This window comes from Dermacentor silvarum, chromosome 6, assembly GCF_013339745.2.
Source record: "Dermacentor silvarum isolate Dsil-2018 chromosome 6, BIME_Dsil_1.4, whole genome shotgun sequence".
Taxonomy (NCBI): Eukaryota; Metazoa; Arthropoda; class Arachnida; order Ixodida; family Ixodidae; genus Dermacentor; species Dermacentor silvarum.
The window spans coordinates 181,684,040-181,700,577 of record NC_051159.1 but is presented as its reverse complement, the minus strand read 5'-3'; the positions used below and the strand labels follow the sequence as shown (position 1 = coordinate 181,700,577).

Here is a 16,538-nt window from a genome sequence, read left to right as displayed (position 1 = left end):
AGAACAACCTGAATTTTTTAGACTTGGGCATCTTTACAGACAAGCGCAGTGGACTTGGGCATTTTAAACAGACAAGCGCAGTGTATGCAATGATTGCTGACGATCGTGTCTGCAAATATTACACCACTGCGCGCCGCGAAAGCAGTTGAAATTTCAAACCATACACCACGTGCCCTTCTTCTCAAGGTAGCCGCATTCCACACAGAGAGTCGAGGTCAGATGCACAATTGCGCCTACATACATCGCATTGCTGAAACGTCTCAGTATTAAAACATCTCAGTATTAAACACGAAGCAAAACAACTCAGTATTAAACACATTTACAATTACTTTTACAACAGTACTTGTACAACAACATGCTTTCATGTTGCAGCAGCAGCAGCAGCAGCAGCGGCAGCGGCAGCAGCTTTATTTGCATTGGCAAGTGCTGCTCTTTGGGCCCGATTCCGCTTGCGCCACTCAACCCAAGCTGCCACTTCTGGTTGGCGAACATCCCCTTTCTGCTCCAGCTGTGCATAGTACGCTTCACGAAGCACTCGGAAAGCCTGCAGGTTGGCATAAGGGATCAACGTGACAGGGTCAAAATAGCGTGCCGGCAGACGCGTGATGGGACACACGCTACGGTTTGCTGGCTTAGGCCGGCCGCCAGGAAAATGCTCCTTCAGGGTGGATTCATCTGGGAACGTGATAAAGTTGCGAGAACAACGCGCTGTTGAGGCAACGGGTCCTTCTACATCCACTTCTTCAATCAGTGGCATGGAGATGGAGTGGTAACGTATCATGGGGCCTCGATTCGTGTTCTTGACAATCTTGGCTTTTTTCTTCTCCAGCTCAAGCCTTTGATAAGACTCTAAAGAGCGTAAGTTCTCCTGCTCTGTAAGCTTGGCCTCCTCAAGCAGTTCCTCCTGCGTCGGATGCCATGAGTGCTCTGCGCCAGACCTGCAGATTTTGGAGAAGTGGATTTCATGCAACTCTCAGTTACAGTTCTCAAAGACAGCCTTAACAAACTGCTACATAATATCCTTTCACAGACATAAAAACATACTTGACAAGCCTTTGCTTCATTGAAAGCTGTAATACGAGGGATGAAAACCTTCTATGAAGATTTTATTTTCAGAAAGCTTTATGTGTACATGCATATCCACAATTTAGGCCAAGCTTCGCTCGACACGTCACCCCAAGCTTCGCACAGCCATATACCATCCTTCCCATGACAGCACAGTGCCCGTTAAGAAACACACTTGTGGCACCTGATTTCCCTTAAGATAATAGTCTAAGAAACTCTATGGTCACAATCCGTGAAAGAAACAGTGACAACAGAGTGGGTACTAAAATTTTTCTAAGTAGTCTGGCTGAAATTGTGGCCCTACAGTTGCATTACGACTTCATAATAATGGATAGATTCAGTTCAGCCAGACTTACTGGTTTTATTTGTATGTGGCTAGTCCAATGGCAGTCATTACACGTGTAAGTTGGGAAGTCCTGTTTCTGGAAGATATTTCCTCAGCTGTACAACCATACAAAATGGCTGTACAAATATCTGTACATTTCCCGGTTGATTCAGAGCTTGACAGGCAAACATAAAAACATAGACGTGAACAGCAGTGCTGGAGGCACCATCTTGTGCCACTGAGCTTAACTCTTTCCGTACCACGCCCAGTAGGCATTGTTAGCCCTTTATTGATGGTTTGAAACACCGCTTTCGAGACCTCCCGCGCCGCTCACGGACATACTGTGCTATCTGACGTGAAGGAGGACAACTATATTTGAGTTTTCTAAGCAGTTCACTTTTATCCCGCGAGGCGAGGACTTTTAACGCTCCGAAGTTTCGCGATCGTCAAAGGAGAACGAAAAAATTTGTCGCAGTTTCACCCAAAAGGCGAAGCATCAATTACAATAGCATATTAGTAGAGAGCTATACGGAGTAAGGATAGTAGTTTTATCAGCTGTATAAACTTGGACATGCAGCAGCACCAGCAACGTGCAGAACTGTTGTCGACGCCGTCGGCGTTTTGCCCGCGTTCTCACTGAACACGCGCGGCGTTTTTATATAAATATGCATTTGGTGCCGCAGCTAAACGTCGCCTCCCCTGTCTCTCTCCCTCCCGTCCCCCCACAGCCTCTCGCGCGACGGAAAAAGTCGCGTTTGCTTTCTATATATGGAAAGGAGGAAAGAGACGCTTAATTCTGCAGCCCTTCAGGGAGCACGGCGACGCGTTTGCTCTTCGACGTGCGTTCGCTCCCTGTGAAAGCGCGCGTGCCTCACGCCCTTTCACTCGCACATACAGCGTCCGGAGCACAGGGACGTTTTCATCGCCGTTGACGTCATACGGAACCTCACGGCGACGGCGACGGCAGAAATCCGCTTTGGAGTGTCCATATACTTGCTATCGCAATAAAATGGCCGCCCGCTATCGATGGTTTGAAAAGCCGCTTTGGAGACCTTCCGCGACGCTCACGGACAGACTGCGCCATCGGACTTGAAAGAGGAGAAACTATATTTTTGTTTTCTGAGCAGTTCGCTTTTTTCCTACCAAGCGGTGATTGTTAAACGCGCTCCGTAGTTTTGCGATCGTCAAAGCAGAACGCAAAAATGATGGTTCCGGAAACGGCGTGCGCGCTTCGGGAGATCGCAGATATCGGAATTCCGCTGCCTCTGTGGCTGATCTTATCGATACATCGAATAGCAGCGAGTCAGAGGACGCTGACTTTTCCTCGGACTTTGAGTCTGAAAGCGACGGCGATGCAAACCAGCCGAGAACATCGGCGGCCGCAGCCCGGCACGCCCAACTGTAGTGCTCGCACTTAAATTTTTATAGTGAAATACCTGTTCAACGAAAAATTTTGATTTTTTCAGCGATAGTGCCTAATAGGTGGCAACACATTTTGTATATCTCATAATTTTCATAACATTTTTTTCTTAATAGATACAAGCGTGTCTTTACAAACATTGTTAATTTTATTGCACAATCTTGATTTTAACAATTTATATCTTTTTTATGACATACATCTCTCGTTAATAAAACTTTTATGCGGGAAAAGTGCACTCATTTTGCTTTCTGTTTATGTATTACATTAAATATTGAGTGCAGTAGTTCCTTCAGAAAAAAACATCTGCCGTAACCATAGAGTTTCTAAATAAAAAACCTAGAGGGAGAAGTGGCGCTAGTGTCTACGGGGGTTCTCCTGAACGTCGCCTCAACCTACATGGGAATGATGGGAAGTACAGGCTTCGGATTGACTTCTGTCTTGAAACTGGTGGCGTTTGCATGCGGCGCAGTAAACGAAGCTGTATTAAAACATTTTCGTGCAAAAATTAATTTTATTTATGTTGTGTTTTATATAATGCATAATACATTGAATAAAGTTTGTATGACTTTGAGATTGAAGCATGGTTTACCACCAGGGTACGGTGGCTAGATGGGTAGGTGTGCCGACCGGCGCCTCTGGAGCGTAGTTCACCGCTTCTCCGCGTCATGATGCAAAATTGGCGCTGCGGTCAGTAGAACGGTTCCGCAGCGCGCGTCGTCTGCTACAGGGGGCTGGCGGACTGGCGGCGAGCGAAAAAAAAATAAAGCCCGTATTGGAATAGTTGTATGTCGTCTGTTCGTGTCAGTTTCAAAGGTGAAGAGCTCCGCATCTCTCGTACTGTTTGTAAGTTCCTAAGCGATGTGGAATGTTCCAGGTCGGAAAAATGACCGGCGAGATTAGCGGCGGCGTTGATCCACCAAAGAAGACCACCAAGGAGACTGCTTCGCTCCGAACTGCAAGTCGAGCTCTAAATTTGTGAGAAAGACAGCGGAATTGTTCCGCTGTCTGACAGCGGAAATGTTCGCCCCGAGCTGCTCAGTAGCTTGCTCAGTATCGGTACGGTGGCTAGATTGTATCGGCGACGTTAATGAGCAAGCGGTACACCGAAAAGCGTACGTCCCTGAGCTCCTCGACGTTGGAAATTTGCAAGCCGCACATGAGGTGCTCAGCGCCTGCGACATCGAGCACCGCTGCGCTGCTACAGGGAAAAGAAAAGTGATTCTAGGCTGATATTATATATAGCAGGCTATGTAGCAAGGAAGTTCCTGCAAAGAACCAAGTGCTCCAATTGCTCAGGGACATTACTGAATTCAACAGAATGAGTAGGTCAGGGCTGTTGCTCCCTTCTGAAGCACTAAAAAAACTGGTAGCATCGCTCGAAGACGCCTTCAAGCTGTGCTTCAGTTTAAATGAGTTACGAAGGAACAGTGTATTGCCGACTTTGCATCCTTTCTGCAGCTGAATCCCCCGAATTTGATCGGCTGTAAGCGGCACAAGAAAGAGCTCACAAACGATGTTGTCAAGTTCTATTCAATTACACGCCTTTACTTTCTTGGCAAGGGCAATAACATGGCGTGCGAAAGCAACAGGGAGAAGAAGAATAACCTGAAGTGGAGGCGTGTGCTGTGAATAATGTTATGATGTGGTGGACCAACGTTGCGGCCTTGCTGGCGCTAGGCTATTTATGTTGGTGCGTTTGCTGACTCAAGTTACGAGAGCTTTTCTTGTATTTTAAATATATTCACGAATCTAGTCCAAGACATATTGCTTTATTTTATTACAATGAAACAGTGAACCATATGCACTTACCAACACAATTCTCCTCGCACCAATTTATATACCGTAACTGACGCAGCAATAAAACCAATAGCTGGATTTCTCGAAATTGAAACATTAGAACTCGCTAAATATCATGTAAACACGGTTCCACATACCATATAAAACCATTGCAGTATCGTTTTATGCATGGAAAAAATGCATTTACGTCTTTAGTGCAATGGGCTGGAGCGCCGCGTTTATATCAATAAATGTGACCGATTGCCAAGCTAGAAAATTTACTTCAGCATTTCGTTTTTTTTTGACTAGACGACAACAACAAGTTCCTCATTCTGGCTTGGCCTACACTGCTCAGAACGGTATTACAACGCGCACTTCAAATATACAATCAGAGGCAAGCGATACTATCAGACGCGCAGCTCGTCTACACAGCGCAGCCGCCGTTGCGCGCCGCTGAACCGTTCTACTGTCCGCAGCGCCAATTTTGCGTCATGATGCGGAGAAGTGGTGAACTACGCTCGGTCGGCACACCTACCCATCTAGCCACCGTAACCAGGGTATGCATCGTTCTGCCTGATTTAGCGCCATTGAATAATTATTTATTTACTTTCACAACAGCAATAACAACCGTGTATGTGCTTATATAAAAAATACTCATCAAATATTTGTGGGAATAAAAATTTTGTATTATGAGAACAGTGTTGCGCCTTTGAGAGAAATGTTACAAGTGTCGTCTGCTACGACGCCTGCTCGCTGCGAACGCGGGGAAAGTGAACTTTTCTCGCAGACGCACTTGCGTCTGCGCAGACATAAGTCACTTGCGAACTCTCTCGCTCTTTCGAAAGGCTGCATTGGCTGTCACGATTGATGAACGTCTTCGAGTACTTTTAAACACATCTGCTGCAGTGCTATCTTGGACGCTTGTGGCCTCTTACGAGCATGCTTCACTATATTTTATGTTGACGTACCGCTTCTTCTGAAGTGCGCGCCAGCAACTGTTATGTCGTGGCTTTGCGCTTACCCGTTTTGCGACAGCAGACTACAGCCAGGAAGCAGCAACCTTTCCTACCACAAGTAAGTTTGTGTTCTACGGATTGTAGCAACTGCGCTTGGAGCAAAACTAGCGAAACAAAAAATGACAAAAAAATACCTGTAGACTAGTTCGCCAGTCAACAGAATACCAATCCGTAGCCTGTACTTCCCATCATTCCCATGATAGTTGAATGATCGCAGTGCCACATTGCCCTCTAGTTATAGTAATATGAAACTCTATGGCCGTAACATACAAAAAACTTTTTTTTTTTAGAATAGTGGTAACACAATACAAAAGCATTTTTAACATATGGTGGTTGAACAAAGCGCTGCAAGATGTCACTACCAGGTCTCCTGCTGCTGTAAAAGTTTTCAATGTTCTGGTATTCCGTAAGTGATGATACACAAACAGATTAAAACTAATAAAGTCGAACACTTCTAGAATGAATGCTTCTACACCAAAATGACCTGTTGGTAAAATGTGGAATTAAAATATTTTTTGCTTATTTGCTTGCAAAGCTCTATTTAGGTGCACATCTGTCACTTGTAACACTTCGCAACACTTTTGTATAACTCACCTACTATGCTCTTTACTGAGAGTGGCAGTAACAGAAATAAATAAAAATAAACAACAAAGTATTCCGTATGTCCTGGCCAAACTCTCTTTCATATGTTTTGTGAATGCCTATACAGCGAAGACCACGAAAATGAAGTTGTTGATACAACAAAGAAGTTTTGGCATTCCCGATAGCTGACAAACTCATGAAGCAACTCCATTGAGCTTGCATGTACAAGAAAGCATCTGTCGACATTGCAATAAAGACCACGCAGGAGGGTTCAGGTACGGACTCTGCACTAAATAACTATGGTTGCAATTCACTGACCCAACAAAAGAAAAAAGAGAGAGAAAGAAGAAAGGAAGAAAGAAGGCCTAGCAAAGCAAACACTGACGTCCTGCACTAGCAGGCCCTGCCAGCGAGCACTAAACTAGGCTTAACATTATTGGCACACTAATAGTAGTACTATACTCAGCAGCGGCATTAGCTATTGCAACAGGACATTTGGCAAGGGAGGCAACAGCAACATTTTATGCTTTGCAGCTATACTTTCCGTCACTCCTGGGTTTCGCCGAGAGTTTGCTGTGAACCCAAATGCTGTATAAGGTCAGCTGCAGTTGTACATTTAGCAACTCCTTTCACTAAGTACAGTTGAACCTGGACACATAGAATTTTGTGATTGAAGGGGATCACAAAAAAGTTTTACCTATAGGTAATTCAATATATAAAATAAGAATTTTATACAAAAATTTTCAAGAGGATATTACTGCTGTTCATTATACACAATAATTATTTATACGAGGTCTGTTAGAAAAGTATCCGACCTTTGGCCGAAGAAAAAAAACTGGCATAACTGGAGCGTTGGAAAGCCTAATCACCCTCAAAGTAGTCTCCTTGGGACTCCACACACTTCTCCCAGCCGTGCGGCCATTGTTGGAAGCATTCGGAGAAGGCTCTCTTTCGGAATGGAGTTTAACTCTGCTGTCGTTGCAGCCATAATGTCCTCTCTTGTCTGAAATCGCACTCCTTTCAATGGCCTCTTGATTTTGGAAAACAGCCAGAAGTCACAGGGGGCCATATCAGGAGAGTAAGGAGCCTGTTGAACTGCAGGAGTCTGGTATTTCGCCAAAAAAGTCTGACTCAAGTGCAAGGAATGTGCAGGAGAATTGTCGTGATGGATGCGCCAATTTCCTGCTGACCACAACTCTGGTCTCTTGCGCCGCACAGCATCATGTAGGCAACTGAGGACATCCCTGCAGCACTCTTTGGTGACTGTTTGACCCTGTGGTGCGTACTCGTGGTGTACCATACCGCGGGAGTCAAAGAAAGCAGTCAGCATCACTTTGACGTTGGTGCGCACTTGGCGGGCCTTCTTTAGTATTGGTGACGTGGAATGTTTCCACTGTGACGACTGGGATTTGGTTTCCGGGTCGTAGCCATACACCCGAGACTCGTCACCAGTGATTATGGTGTTCATGAAGTCGGGGTCACTGTCTGTGGAATCCAGTATGTCCTGTGAGACTTCAACACGAAGTTGCTTTTGCTCCACCGTGAGCAGCTTCGGCACGAATCTCGCCGCAACTCTCTTCATGGCCAAATCTTTGCTCATAATGGAATGTGCAGAAAAAGTGCTGATGCCCACCTCTTCCGCAATTTCTCGGATAGTCACACGACGGTCCCGCATCACCACAGCGTTCACTTCGGCAATGACCTGGTCATTTCAGCTTGTTGATGGCCGCCCGGAGCGTGGCTCGCTCTTCACCGATGTGCGGCCATCTTTAAACCGGTTGTACCACTCCTTAATCTGTGTGCTGCTCGTAGCATCGTCACCGAAAGCCGTCTGAATCTTCCGAATGGTTTCCACTTGGCTGTCGCCCAGTTTCTTGCAAAATTTGATGCAGTAGCGCTGCTCCAGTCGCTCCACCATTTTTCTTGCAATGAAAAACTGACGACAGCACTGCGCACTACCTCACTCAAACGCTGCGTCCCAGCGACTTACGCTATCGGCAGGCGGGAAAAAATTCTTGCATGCACACGAAGGTTCAAGGTCAGCTGATGCAAGCACGCTTGTTTCATATCCATCAGGTGTTCGCAAAAAAAATAATAATAATAAGGTCAGATACTTTTCTAACAGACCTCGTACATGGGCTGTATTTCTTGAGTTCATGTTAAAAAAAGTATGTTTCTTTTTTTGCTGAACATGCTCATGTGGATCTATACTGTGTGTGATACAGTGCGCAATCTTTACAACAAAGTCATCCGTATAACGAAGGATTTTGGAGGTTCTGAGTGCTTCATTCTAAAGGCGCTTGACTACAACACAAAGCCAGACAAATGTGCTCACTTTCGTGGGTGCCGCTGCCTGCGTTGCTCCTCGTGAGCTTGCCGCCTACGCTCCGTTTCCTGGCTCTTGGCCTGGGTGGACCTCCGCACTGACTTGCGCTCAGCAGACGGAAAGGCACTCAGAGCTGAGCTGTCTTCCTTGTCAATGGAGCTTTGCGTGCGCCGTCTTTTTGCTGGTTTCTCTGTTTTCTGTTGCTGTTGGCAAAGAAAAGGTGTGCCACGGCATTCGATAAAACAGTTCTCCCAGAGACATCACTAAATTTTGAAACACGTGGAGCATGCAGCACATTGGGAGTCCTAAACTGCATGCAGGTAATTTTGACATCTCATGAACTCATGTACTGCTCCCATAATGTCACCGTGCTGGCCCCTCTTCCACCTAAAGAAGCCACTAAGTTTCCCTGAAGCCCGCTGCACAGACGGATTCTGTGCGACTACAGTCATGGCAGCGTTGGAACACATAGAAACTGCAATGACACTAACAAGTTCAAATCCCATAAAAAAGAGCCTTGCAGCAATAATTGAACAAGGTAAAGGAATTGTCATGATCCCTATGTAATGCTGTCATGAACGTCGGAGCCAAATAATTATTCCTGCACATGAAGCCAGGAGTCCACAACTTCATTCAAAAGGCTGCCTGCCTTTATTTAACTTTACAAGCCCCGCCACCTTCTTTACTACAACAGCCGTTTAAACTTAGGACAGGGCTTGCTGTGCCCACCTCTCCTTACCCACGCGGCGCCGTCATGTCGCCCTTTCGGCGTCGGCCTTTTTTCTCTGATATTATACAACGAACACAACGGCTTATTTTTGGCGGTGCAGATATGAAAAAAATTACACAGATAATGTCAAAATGCTCTCTTGGTGTTTCCTATCTGACAAAAGGGATGTCAAAAGAACATAGCGAGACAGAAGTGTGGAAATGTGCCATTACGTCAGTGACGCTGAAAGGGCTAGTCACCGTAATCACACGGTTTTCAAGCCATGCCCTCGATTTCAGCTTCACCCTCGCTATGTGGCAAAAAAAAAAAAAAAAAAAAAACATCTTCATCTACTCTGCAGCATTGTGCGACTGGGAGCCAGATACGCTAAACCCCCAGCAAGTGCACAAAATTAGTGTTTGGCAACTTGGATGAAGTTTTCTGCACCAGGTAGACTGCTTGTGCCGGCATCTGTGCACGTACTTGAGAGGATACAGCAGGAAATACTGTACCAGACAAAGATGACAGATCCATTGCAACGACTTCGTTTCTTAGGAGGAAAGTGCCATTATTTGGGGAGCAAGCAAGACGGCAATGTCTGGTGCCGTAGTAAATGACTTCCAGATCAAAAGCAATCATCTAAAGCCCGCCGATTCTTTTTCTCATTACTATTAAGTGGGAGTAAACATGATGGCGACTGGGCAGATTTCTCTGAACGTCACAACTAAGTTAAGTACATTCAGCAATAGCAAAATTCAAGACTGTATCACTTGTGAGGTGGTGGTGCCATCTGGTAGTGGTAAACAATACCACTACACCAACGGTGTAAGCCCTACAAGGTGGGTGCCATAACATGCTGTGCCACTCAATTCCAAGGTCATTACAATACAAAGGCTTGAGACAATGATAGAAAGAGCATGGTGGGCACTGTTCCAGTTAGGAACACCAGCACTGCATTGAGTGAAGTATGATGGGAGAGCCGTGATGACATGGAAGAAAGCAGCATTTGATTGTTGATAATGCTGTTCAAAAACTCACATTTCAATACCATAAACACCACACATTCTGCCCATTTCATTAAGGCATTGCAGGGGCATTGCATTGCATTAAGGCATTGCAGTGACAAATTCTCACAACGTCACTGCACTTAATGATTACAGGGGAGGTATTCTGTAAGAGTCCACCTAGTGGACATGTCCACTAGGTGAGTTCTTACAGAATACCTCCCCAGAACAGTTGTGCACAATATGCTTGGTCACATACACAAGGGACGACTTGCTTGATCAGGGGAAAGCTAGCTGTTGCAGCAGCAGCACCAGCTCAAAGTAAGTACATATAATATAAGCTTACAATTTCAATACCATACTACCCACAACACCAGTTTCTGCTGCTGACTCACACTGTTAAGTTGCATATAAAACCAGACTGACAAAATTAAAGCTGCACAAGGGCTCAGTTACAAGCCAGCTAAGGAAGAAAATTTGTCAGCGATCCCCCACCTGTCAGTGTTCTTGTGACAACCCTCCTAACAGGATTTGTCACAAGGACTGTTACAATATTGTAACAGGATTGTTTGTTACAATCCTGTAACAAGATTGACAGCAAGAAATAAACTACGAGAAATGTTTGATTTTTCATGTGTGCTAAGCATTAACCGTAAGTAAGCAAAATGCCTGCCCCATGTACCATTGTGCAGCAGGAAACACAATGACACCGTGCCGAAATTCTGTTGGAAATGTGTTCTGCATGGCTGACTTTTTATAGTGCATCTGGAAGGCAGACTGCGAACCTGTTTTGAACTGCAGACCAGGAGCCACAGTTCCTACTTCTAGCTTTCAAAGCTTGTAACAGACCTAGAGCATGTCAGCAGACTATGTGGGCATGAAATGCAGGGACCTTTCTTTCTATTGGTGATCCATGAATCTTCTTCAGAGTGACTGAAGCCGCTCGTTCTGGCGACAAGCCAAGTTCTCTTAAGGCAGGCAACGAGCACCGTTATAACATGCAAATAGCAGTCGCCTAGCTGGCTTTGCCCTGTGCTCGAATCCTCATCCACCATATCATCTGCTCTTTTTGGCCCATCATGCAGATATGTGCGTGCAGACAAGACCATGCTGTCTGCTGATCACTTGACTGGTAGGATCAGCCTGTGCCTGGTCTACAGCTTGCCCTCTGGATGCACAATTAACAGCACTGCTAAAAAAGTGCTGTTATGAGTGATCTGCAAGGATCTGATTTGCAGTGCAGTACCAAGGGCACCTATTCTACTAGCATACTACACTGCTGCAAAAACAACACTTGTATAACAAATTTCATGCAATTAATTACTTGTAATCAATTAAATTTTGGTACTATTGTAATTGACTTATTACATTTTACTAGGTAACGCTCACTGTAATTCAATTATTTTTTGGTGATACCAATTACATCTAACCAATTACTCTATTGATGGGCAAAGCTGTAGCAGGCGACGCAGGTTTGCAAAACGCCCATGTAGAATAGAATAGAAACTTTAGCGCAATGGAAAAGATTTTTAATGGACACTAAAGGGACAAGTGACTTTTTATGTATCAGTAGATTACCCTTCCACAATACCAAAAACACCACTCTTACCGCGAGAAGCCGCTTGGTAAGCCAGAAAGAGACGAAAAACACAGAGGCGAGTGGCGAAAGCTAGCTCCTTGAAGTTCCCACACCAGCTGACCATGACGTCATGGATTTTGACAGCGTCTTCTAGGTCTCAGGTAATTCTTTAGCGGTAAAGATTGACTCCATTGTGTTCTAAAGGAGCCCAAGATTGAATATGACAATTTCGGGAACATTTATAGAGCCAAAGTGGCCCAAATATGAAAAATTACTTTAGAAGTCGTGACGTCACACTGAAGCGCTGACAGTTGAGGTTTCCGCGCGAAATTCAAAAAAATTACCTTTGAGCTTCGTTTTCTCTTGTAATAATTGACCTATTGCAGTGTAATTAACGGCAGCACAGTTTTTGAAGAATACTTTCTCAGTCTAAGCTGATTTATTGTTTTGCTTTAGACCATTGCACCAGTAAACACTATACATCATCATCATCATCTGTTAATTACTACTTAAATAATTCCTCAATTACTTTTGTGGGGTATTAATTGGTGACTATAATCAATTATACTTTTGATGAAGTAACTTTAATTGTAATTGGAGACTTTTTTTGGTAATGTTTCGGTAAGGAAACATTTCCACTGCTAGCACGAAATAGCAACATCCGTAGATAAACTACAGTCACTTGTAGCCAGAGCTCATTAGGTAGATTCTGACCTTCTTTTCCACAGTCCGTTTCCGCTTCTTTTCTGAAAGGGGCTCCACATAAGCCTTGGTGACCACTCGCCGCTGACGTTTTCCTCCCTCATCCTCATCATCCTGATCCGATATTGGCTCGTCTCGTTCATCAATGTCAAAGTCGGAGTCCACCACATCACTTTCATCATTCTCAGTTTCATATTCCTTGTCATCTTCTTCATCCTGAAATGTACAAAAGTGTCTTGGTAGAGAGTCAGGGTTATATATCAGAAACTGCCTGTGATGCCAGTTCCATTGTGAACAAGAGTTTTGTAGAGAACTCAAAACATCAGAATGTCCTTTTTTACATGGTCAGTGACATAATTTTCTTCTCAATTCCCTAGAATAGCTCCAAGTAAAACAGTTTCAAAGCAGGAATGTAGTTTTAAGTAATGCAAGTCATATATAAAACAAAACCCCTCATAAAATCAAGATTGGTTATAACCTGAATTCTACTACTAACAGAAGCAAGTAGCATGCTAGAATGTTCATTTTAGCCACAGTGCCATATGATACTTGAAGTATTGCCAACATTGGCAGTTGGCTGCGCAGGGTGAGCAAAGCAGTGCAGCGTTTTCCGGTGATTATCATGCTACTTATGGAAAACAAACTTCGGATGCAACTGTATAATACTGAAAACACTATGAACATAACTACTAAATCATCATCGTCAGCCTATTTTTATGTCCACCACAGGACGAAGGCCTCTTCCTGTGATCTCCAATTACCGCAGTCTTGCGATACCCGATTCCTATTTCCCCCTGCAAATTTTCTAATTTCATCACCCCACCTAGTTTTCTGCCGTCCTCGACTACGCTTCCCTTCTCTTGGTACCCATTCTGTAACTCTAATGATCCACCGGTCATCCATCCTACACATTACATGGCCTGCCCAGCTCCATTTTTTTTATCTTAATGTCAATTAGGATATCGGCTATCCCCATTTGCTCTCTGATCCACACGGCTCTCCTCCTGTCTGTTAATGTTACGCCTACCATTTTTCGTTCCATCGCTCTTTGTGCGGTCCTTAACTTGTTCTTGAGCTTCTTTGTTAACCTCCAAGTTTCTGCCCCATATGTTAGCACTGGCAGGATGCAATGATTGCACACTTTTATTTTCAACGACAGTGTTAAGTTCCCAGTCAGGATTTGGTACTGCCTGCCGTATGCACTCCAGCCCAATTTTATTCTTCTGTAAGTTTCCTTCTGATGATCAGGGTCCCCTGTGAGTAACTGATCTAGATAAATGCACTCCTTTACAGACTCTAGAGGCTGACTAGCGATCCTGAATTCTTGTTCTCTTGCCAGGCTGTTAAATATTATCTTTGTCTTCTGCACATTAATTTTCAGCCCCACTCTTACACTTCCTCGGTTAAGGTCCTCAATCATTTGTTGTAATTCGTCCCCAGTGTTGCTGAACAGGACAATGTCATCTGCAAACCGAAGGTTGCTGAGGTATTCACTGTTGATCTTCACTCCTAAGCCTTCCCAGTCTAATGGGACGAATACGTCCTCTAAGCATGAAGTTACTAGCATTCCCCACCTAGTGAATCCCTCACCAGAACAGGTATTGGCCTCCCTGGTTCAGTATTCGGCCACTACCTCCCTCATGACTCCTGTAATTAACTGCTAAATACTGTCTGTCAAGCCCAAACCAAAACCAAAGGGTTTAGCTGTAATAAACATACTCACGGCATAGGAAAAATATTTAAAAACTGCACCAATTAGCCTGCACACCACAATTGTTACTTTCTTAAACTCCTGCACCTGCAGTCTTTCCAAACATTTAAAAACATGGTGATGAGCAGCTTTCACTTGGCAGAGATGGCTGCCTAAATATTTACTATGTGCCAACGGTATGCCATACAGTCAAAGCATTGGGCTTGTCCACCTATTAGCTATAACAGTTACCAGATGTACCAAGTAGTATGTGCTGTGTGCCATGTGCTGTCACAAACTTGGTACAATTAACTGTTATGGTTAACTAGTAGGCATGCCCAATACTTCAGCTATATATATTTTTCTCCCAGACAAAAACACAGCCTTGTAAAACTAGGCTGCTTCAGATGGCTTGCATTGACAACATCACAGCAGCCATGATGTAGGACGACTAGTGCGGCAAAAATCTGTGCCTTAATGTGATTACTTATCTCTGGAAGTGTTGTCAGCCAACCATGTTTCCTTGGCAGCCAACCAAGGAAACTTATATAGCATTTGCAAATAAGAAGATAAAAATGAAACCTTTTCAAAAATGTTGCCAAATTCTCCGCAAACATTCCAACAGTTTAAACCTTACGTTGAAGCCTCCGTAGGTGGTCTTATAGAAGTCGTCAGCTTCATCTTCATCATTAAGTAGCTGGGCCAGCTTGTTGCCGGCATTGACACGGCGCTCTCTTGTAGCTGCCATGATAGGCGCAGGCAAATTCGCTCACTTGCTTCGGGAAACTTATCTGCCGCAAACACAAAAACGATTCATATGAGCAACGCTTTGAGGACGCGTCAAAGCGGACGCGCAAAAAGCTTGAGCTCGTTTAAAGTGACATTTCGTGCATTTTCAGCGCTTGAAATAGGCAAAATAAGAGAAGAGGAAAGTCGCAAGGACAGGTAGGACGCTGGTCTTCGACGTCCTACCTGTCCTCGCGTCTTTCCTCTTCTCTTATTTTCTTCAAGCGCTGGAAATGCATGAAATGTCGATTTTACAACTACCCCACCTGTCCGCTTTAAGTACTGCTCGAAAGCAAATCAGCGACGTTCCTACTTTAGTTTTCTTTGTGAACCCAGCTTCAAAGACGGCATCGCCACAGCGAAGTTCAGTTAACGTTACAGAAAGAGTTCTCTTTACATCAACGACCACAACAAATATACCGTTTCTATCAATGAGCACCATCAGTAAATCAAACGGGAAACAGAAGCAAATCGCTAGAGCACGTATGTAAAATGCAGGTTACTTTACCGAAATTAACTTGCGGACTAAAATGTTAAAATACACACAATCGCGTCTTCGACGTTTTTCACAAACTTTACCTGTTTCACGACATCAACATGATCCGATGAAACGACTTAGAAAAAATTTAAACAAGGTAGTACGGCGCTTCCCCAAGCACCGCGGCCGCAAACGTCTACAGCGGCGACTAGTTTCGGCTTGCATTGACTCCTTACCCATCATAACAAGCCACTTTCTGATTGTTCTCTTTCGTGGTTCTCTTCGGCCCAACGTTAGTAGATTACCCCTTTAATAGAAATAACTCCCCTTACACAGAATTAACTGGGTAAATTGCGTTAAACGCAGCGCGCAGGCTCCGTAACCATGATGCGACCGTAAAACCCCTCAATAAAAAAAAGTAGCGACATCTTTTGAAGATTGCCGCTTTCCTCCTCTCCTGCCCGTTCTCTCGGCGCTCGGCATCCCGGGCCTGACAGGCCCGGTACAACACCCCTGCAGTCTCTGCAGCACCCTATGGCCTACCACCTCGGCCGATACGTGCCGCCCATGGAGGTTCCTTCCTCCATGGTGCCGCCACAGCCTGCCGGATGATAAGTGGTTCTTGAGGGAAAGGGAAAGGTTGGCGCTATCTTCTGCAGCCCTTGAGGGAGCACGGCTCAGCGCCAAACCTGCCGGTTTGCCCCGTCCAGCCATGGGACTCCACCCTATCCCCCTTTCACTCCCACTTACCCGTCCCCGTTGGCGCTGAGACGCGCCCCGTCAAGGGCTGATAAGTGGTTCTTGAGGGAAAGGGAAAGGTTGGCGCTATCTTCTGCAGCCCTTGAGGGAGCACGGCTCATGATAAGTGGTTCGTGAGGGAAAGGGAAAGGTTGGCGCTATCTTCTGCAACCCTTGAGAACACGGCTCAGCGCCAAATGCTGCAGAAGATAGCGCCAACCTTTCCCTTTCCCCACGAACCACTTACTACTCCGATTGGCCGAATGCTGTCACGTGCTCTCGCGCGCTTTTTTTCTTGTTTTTTGCTCCCGCCGCCATCGCGGTGCCAGACCATTGCAAGCC

The 16,538-nt window shown here is 45.0% G+C and overlaps 1 protein-coding gene across 1 annotated transcript; it reads right to left on the bottom strand.

Moving 5' to 3' along the window:
• Nucleotides 1–327: 327 nt before the first annotated feature.
• Nucleotides 328–15,707, bottom strand: LOC119456494 (vacuolar protein sorting-associated protein 72 homolog). Its single transcript, XM_037718311.2, has 5 exons — nt 15,560–15,707; nt 14,832–14,985; nt 12,517–12,720; nt 8,520–8,713; nt 328–938 (listed from the first exon to the last, which is right to left on the bottom strand). The coding sequence occupies exons 2-5, from the start codon at nt 14,940–14,942 to the stop codon at nt 362–364; spliced, it is 1,086 nt and encodes a 361-aa protein (XP_037574239.1). The 5' UTR covers nt 14,943–14,985; nt 15,560–15,707; the 3' UTR covers nt 328–361.
• Nucleotides 15,708–16,538: the final 831 nt, after the last annotated feature.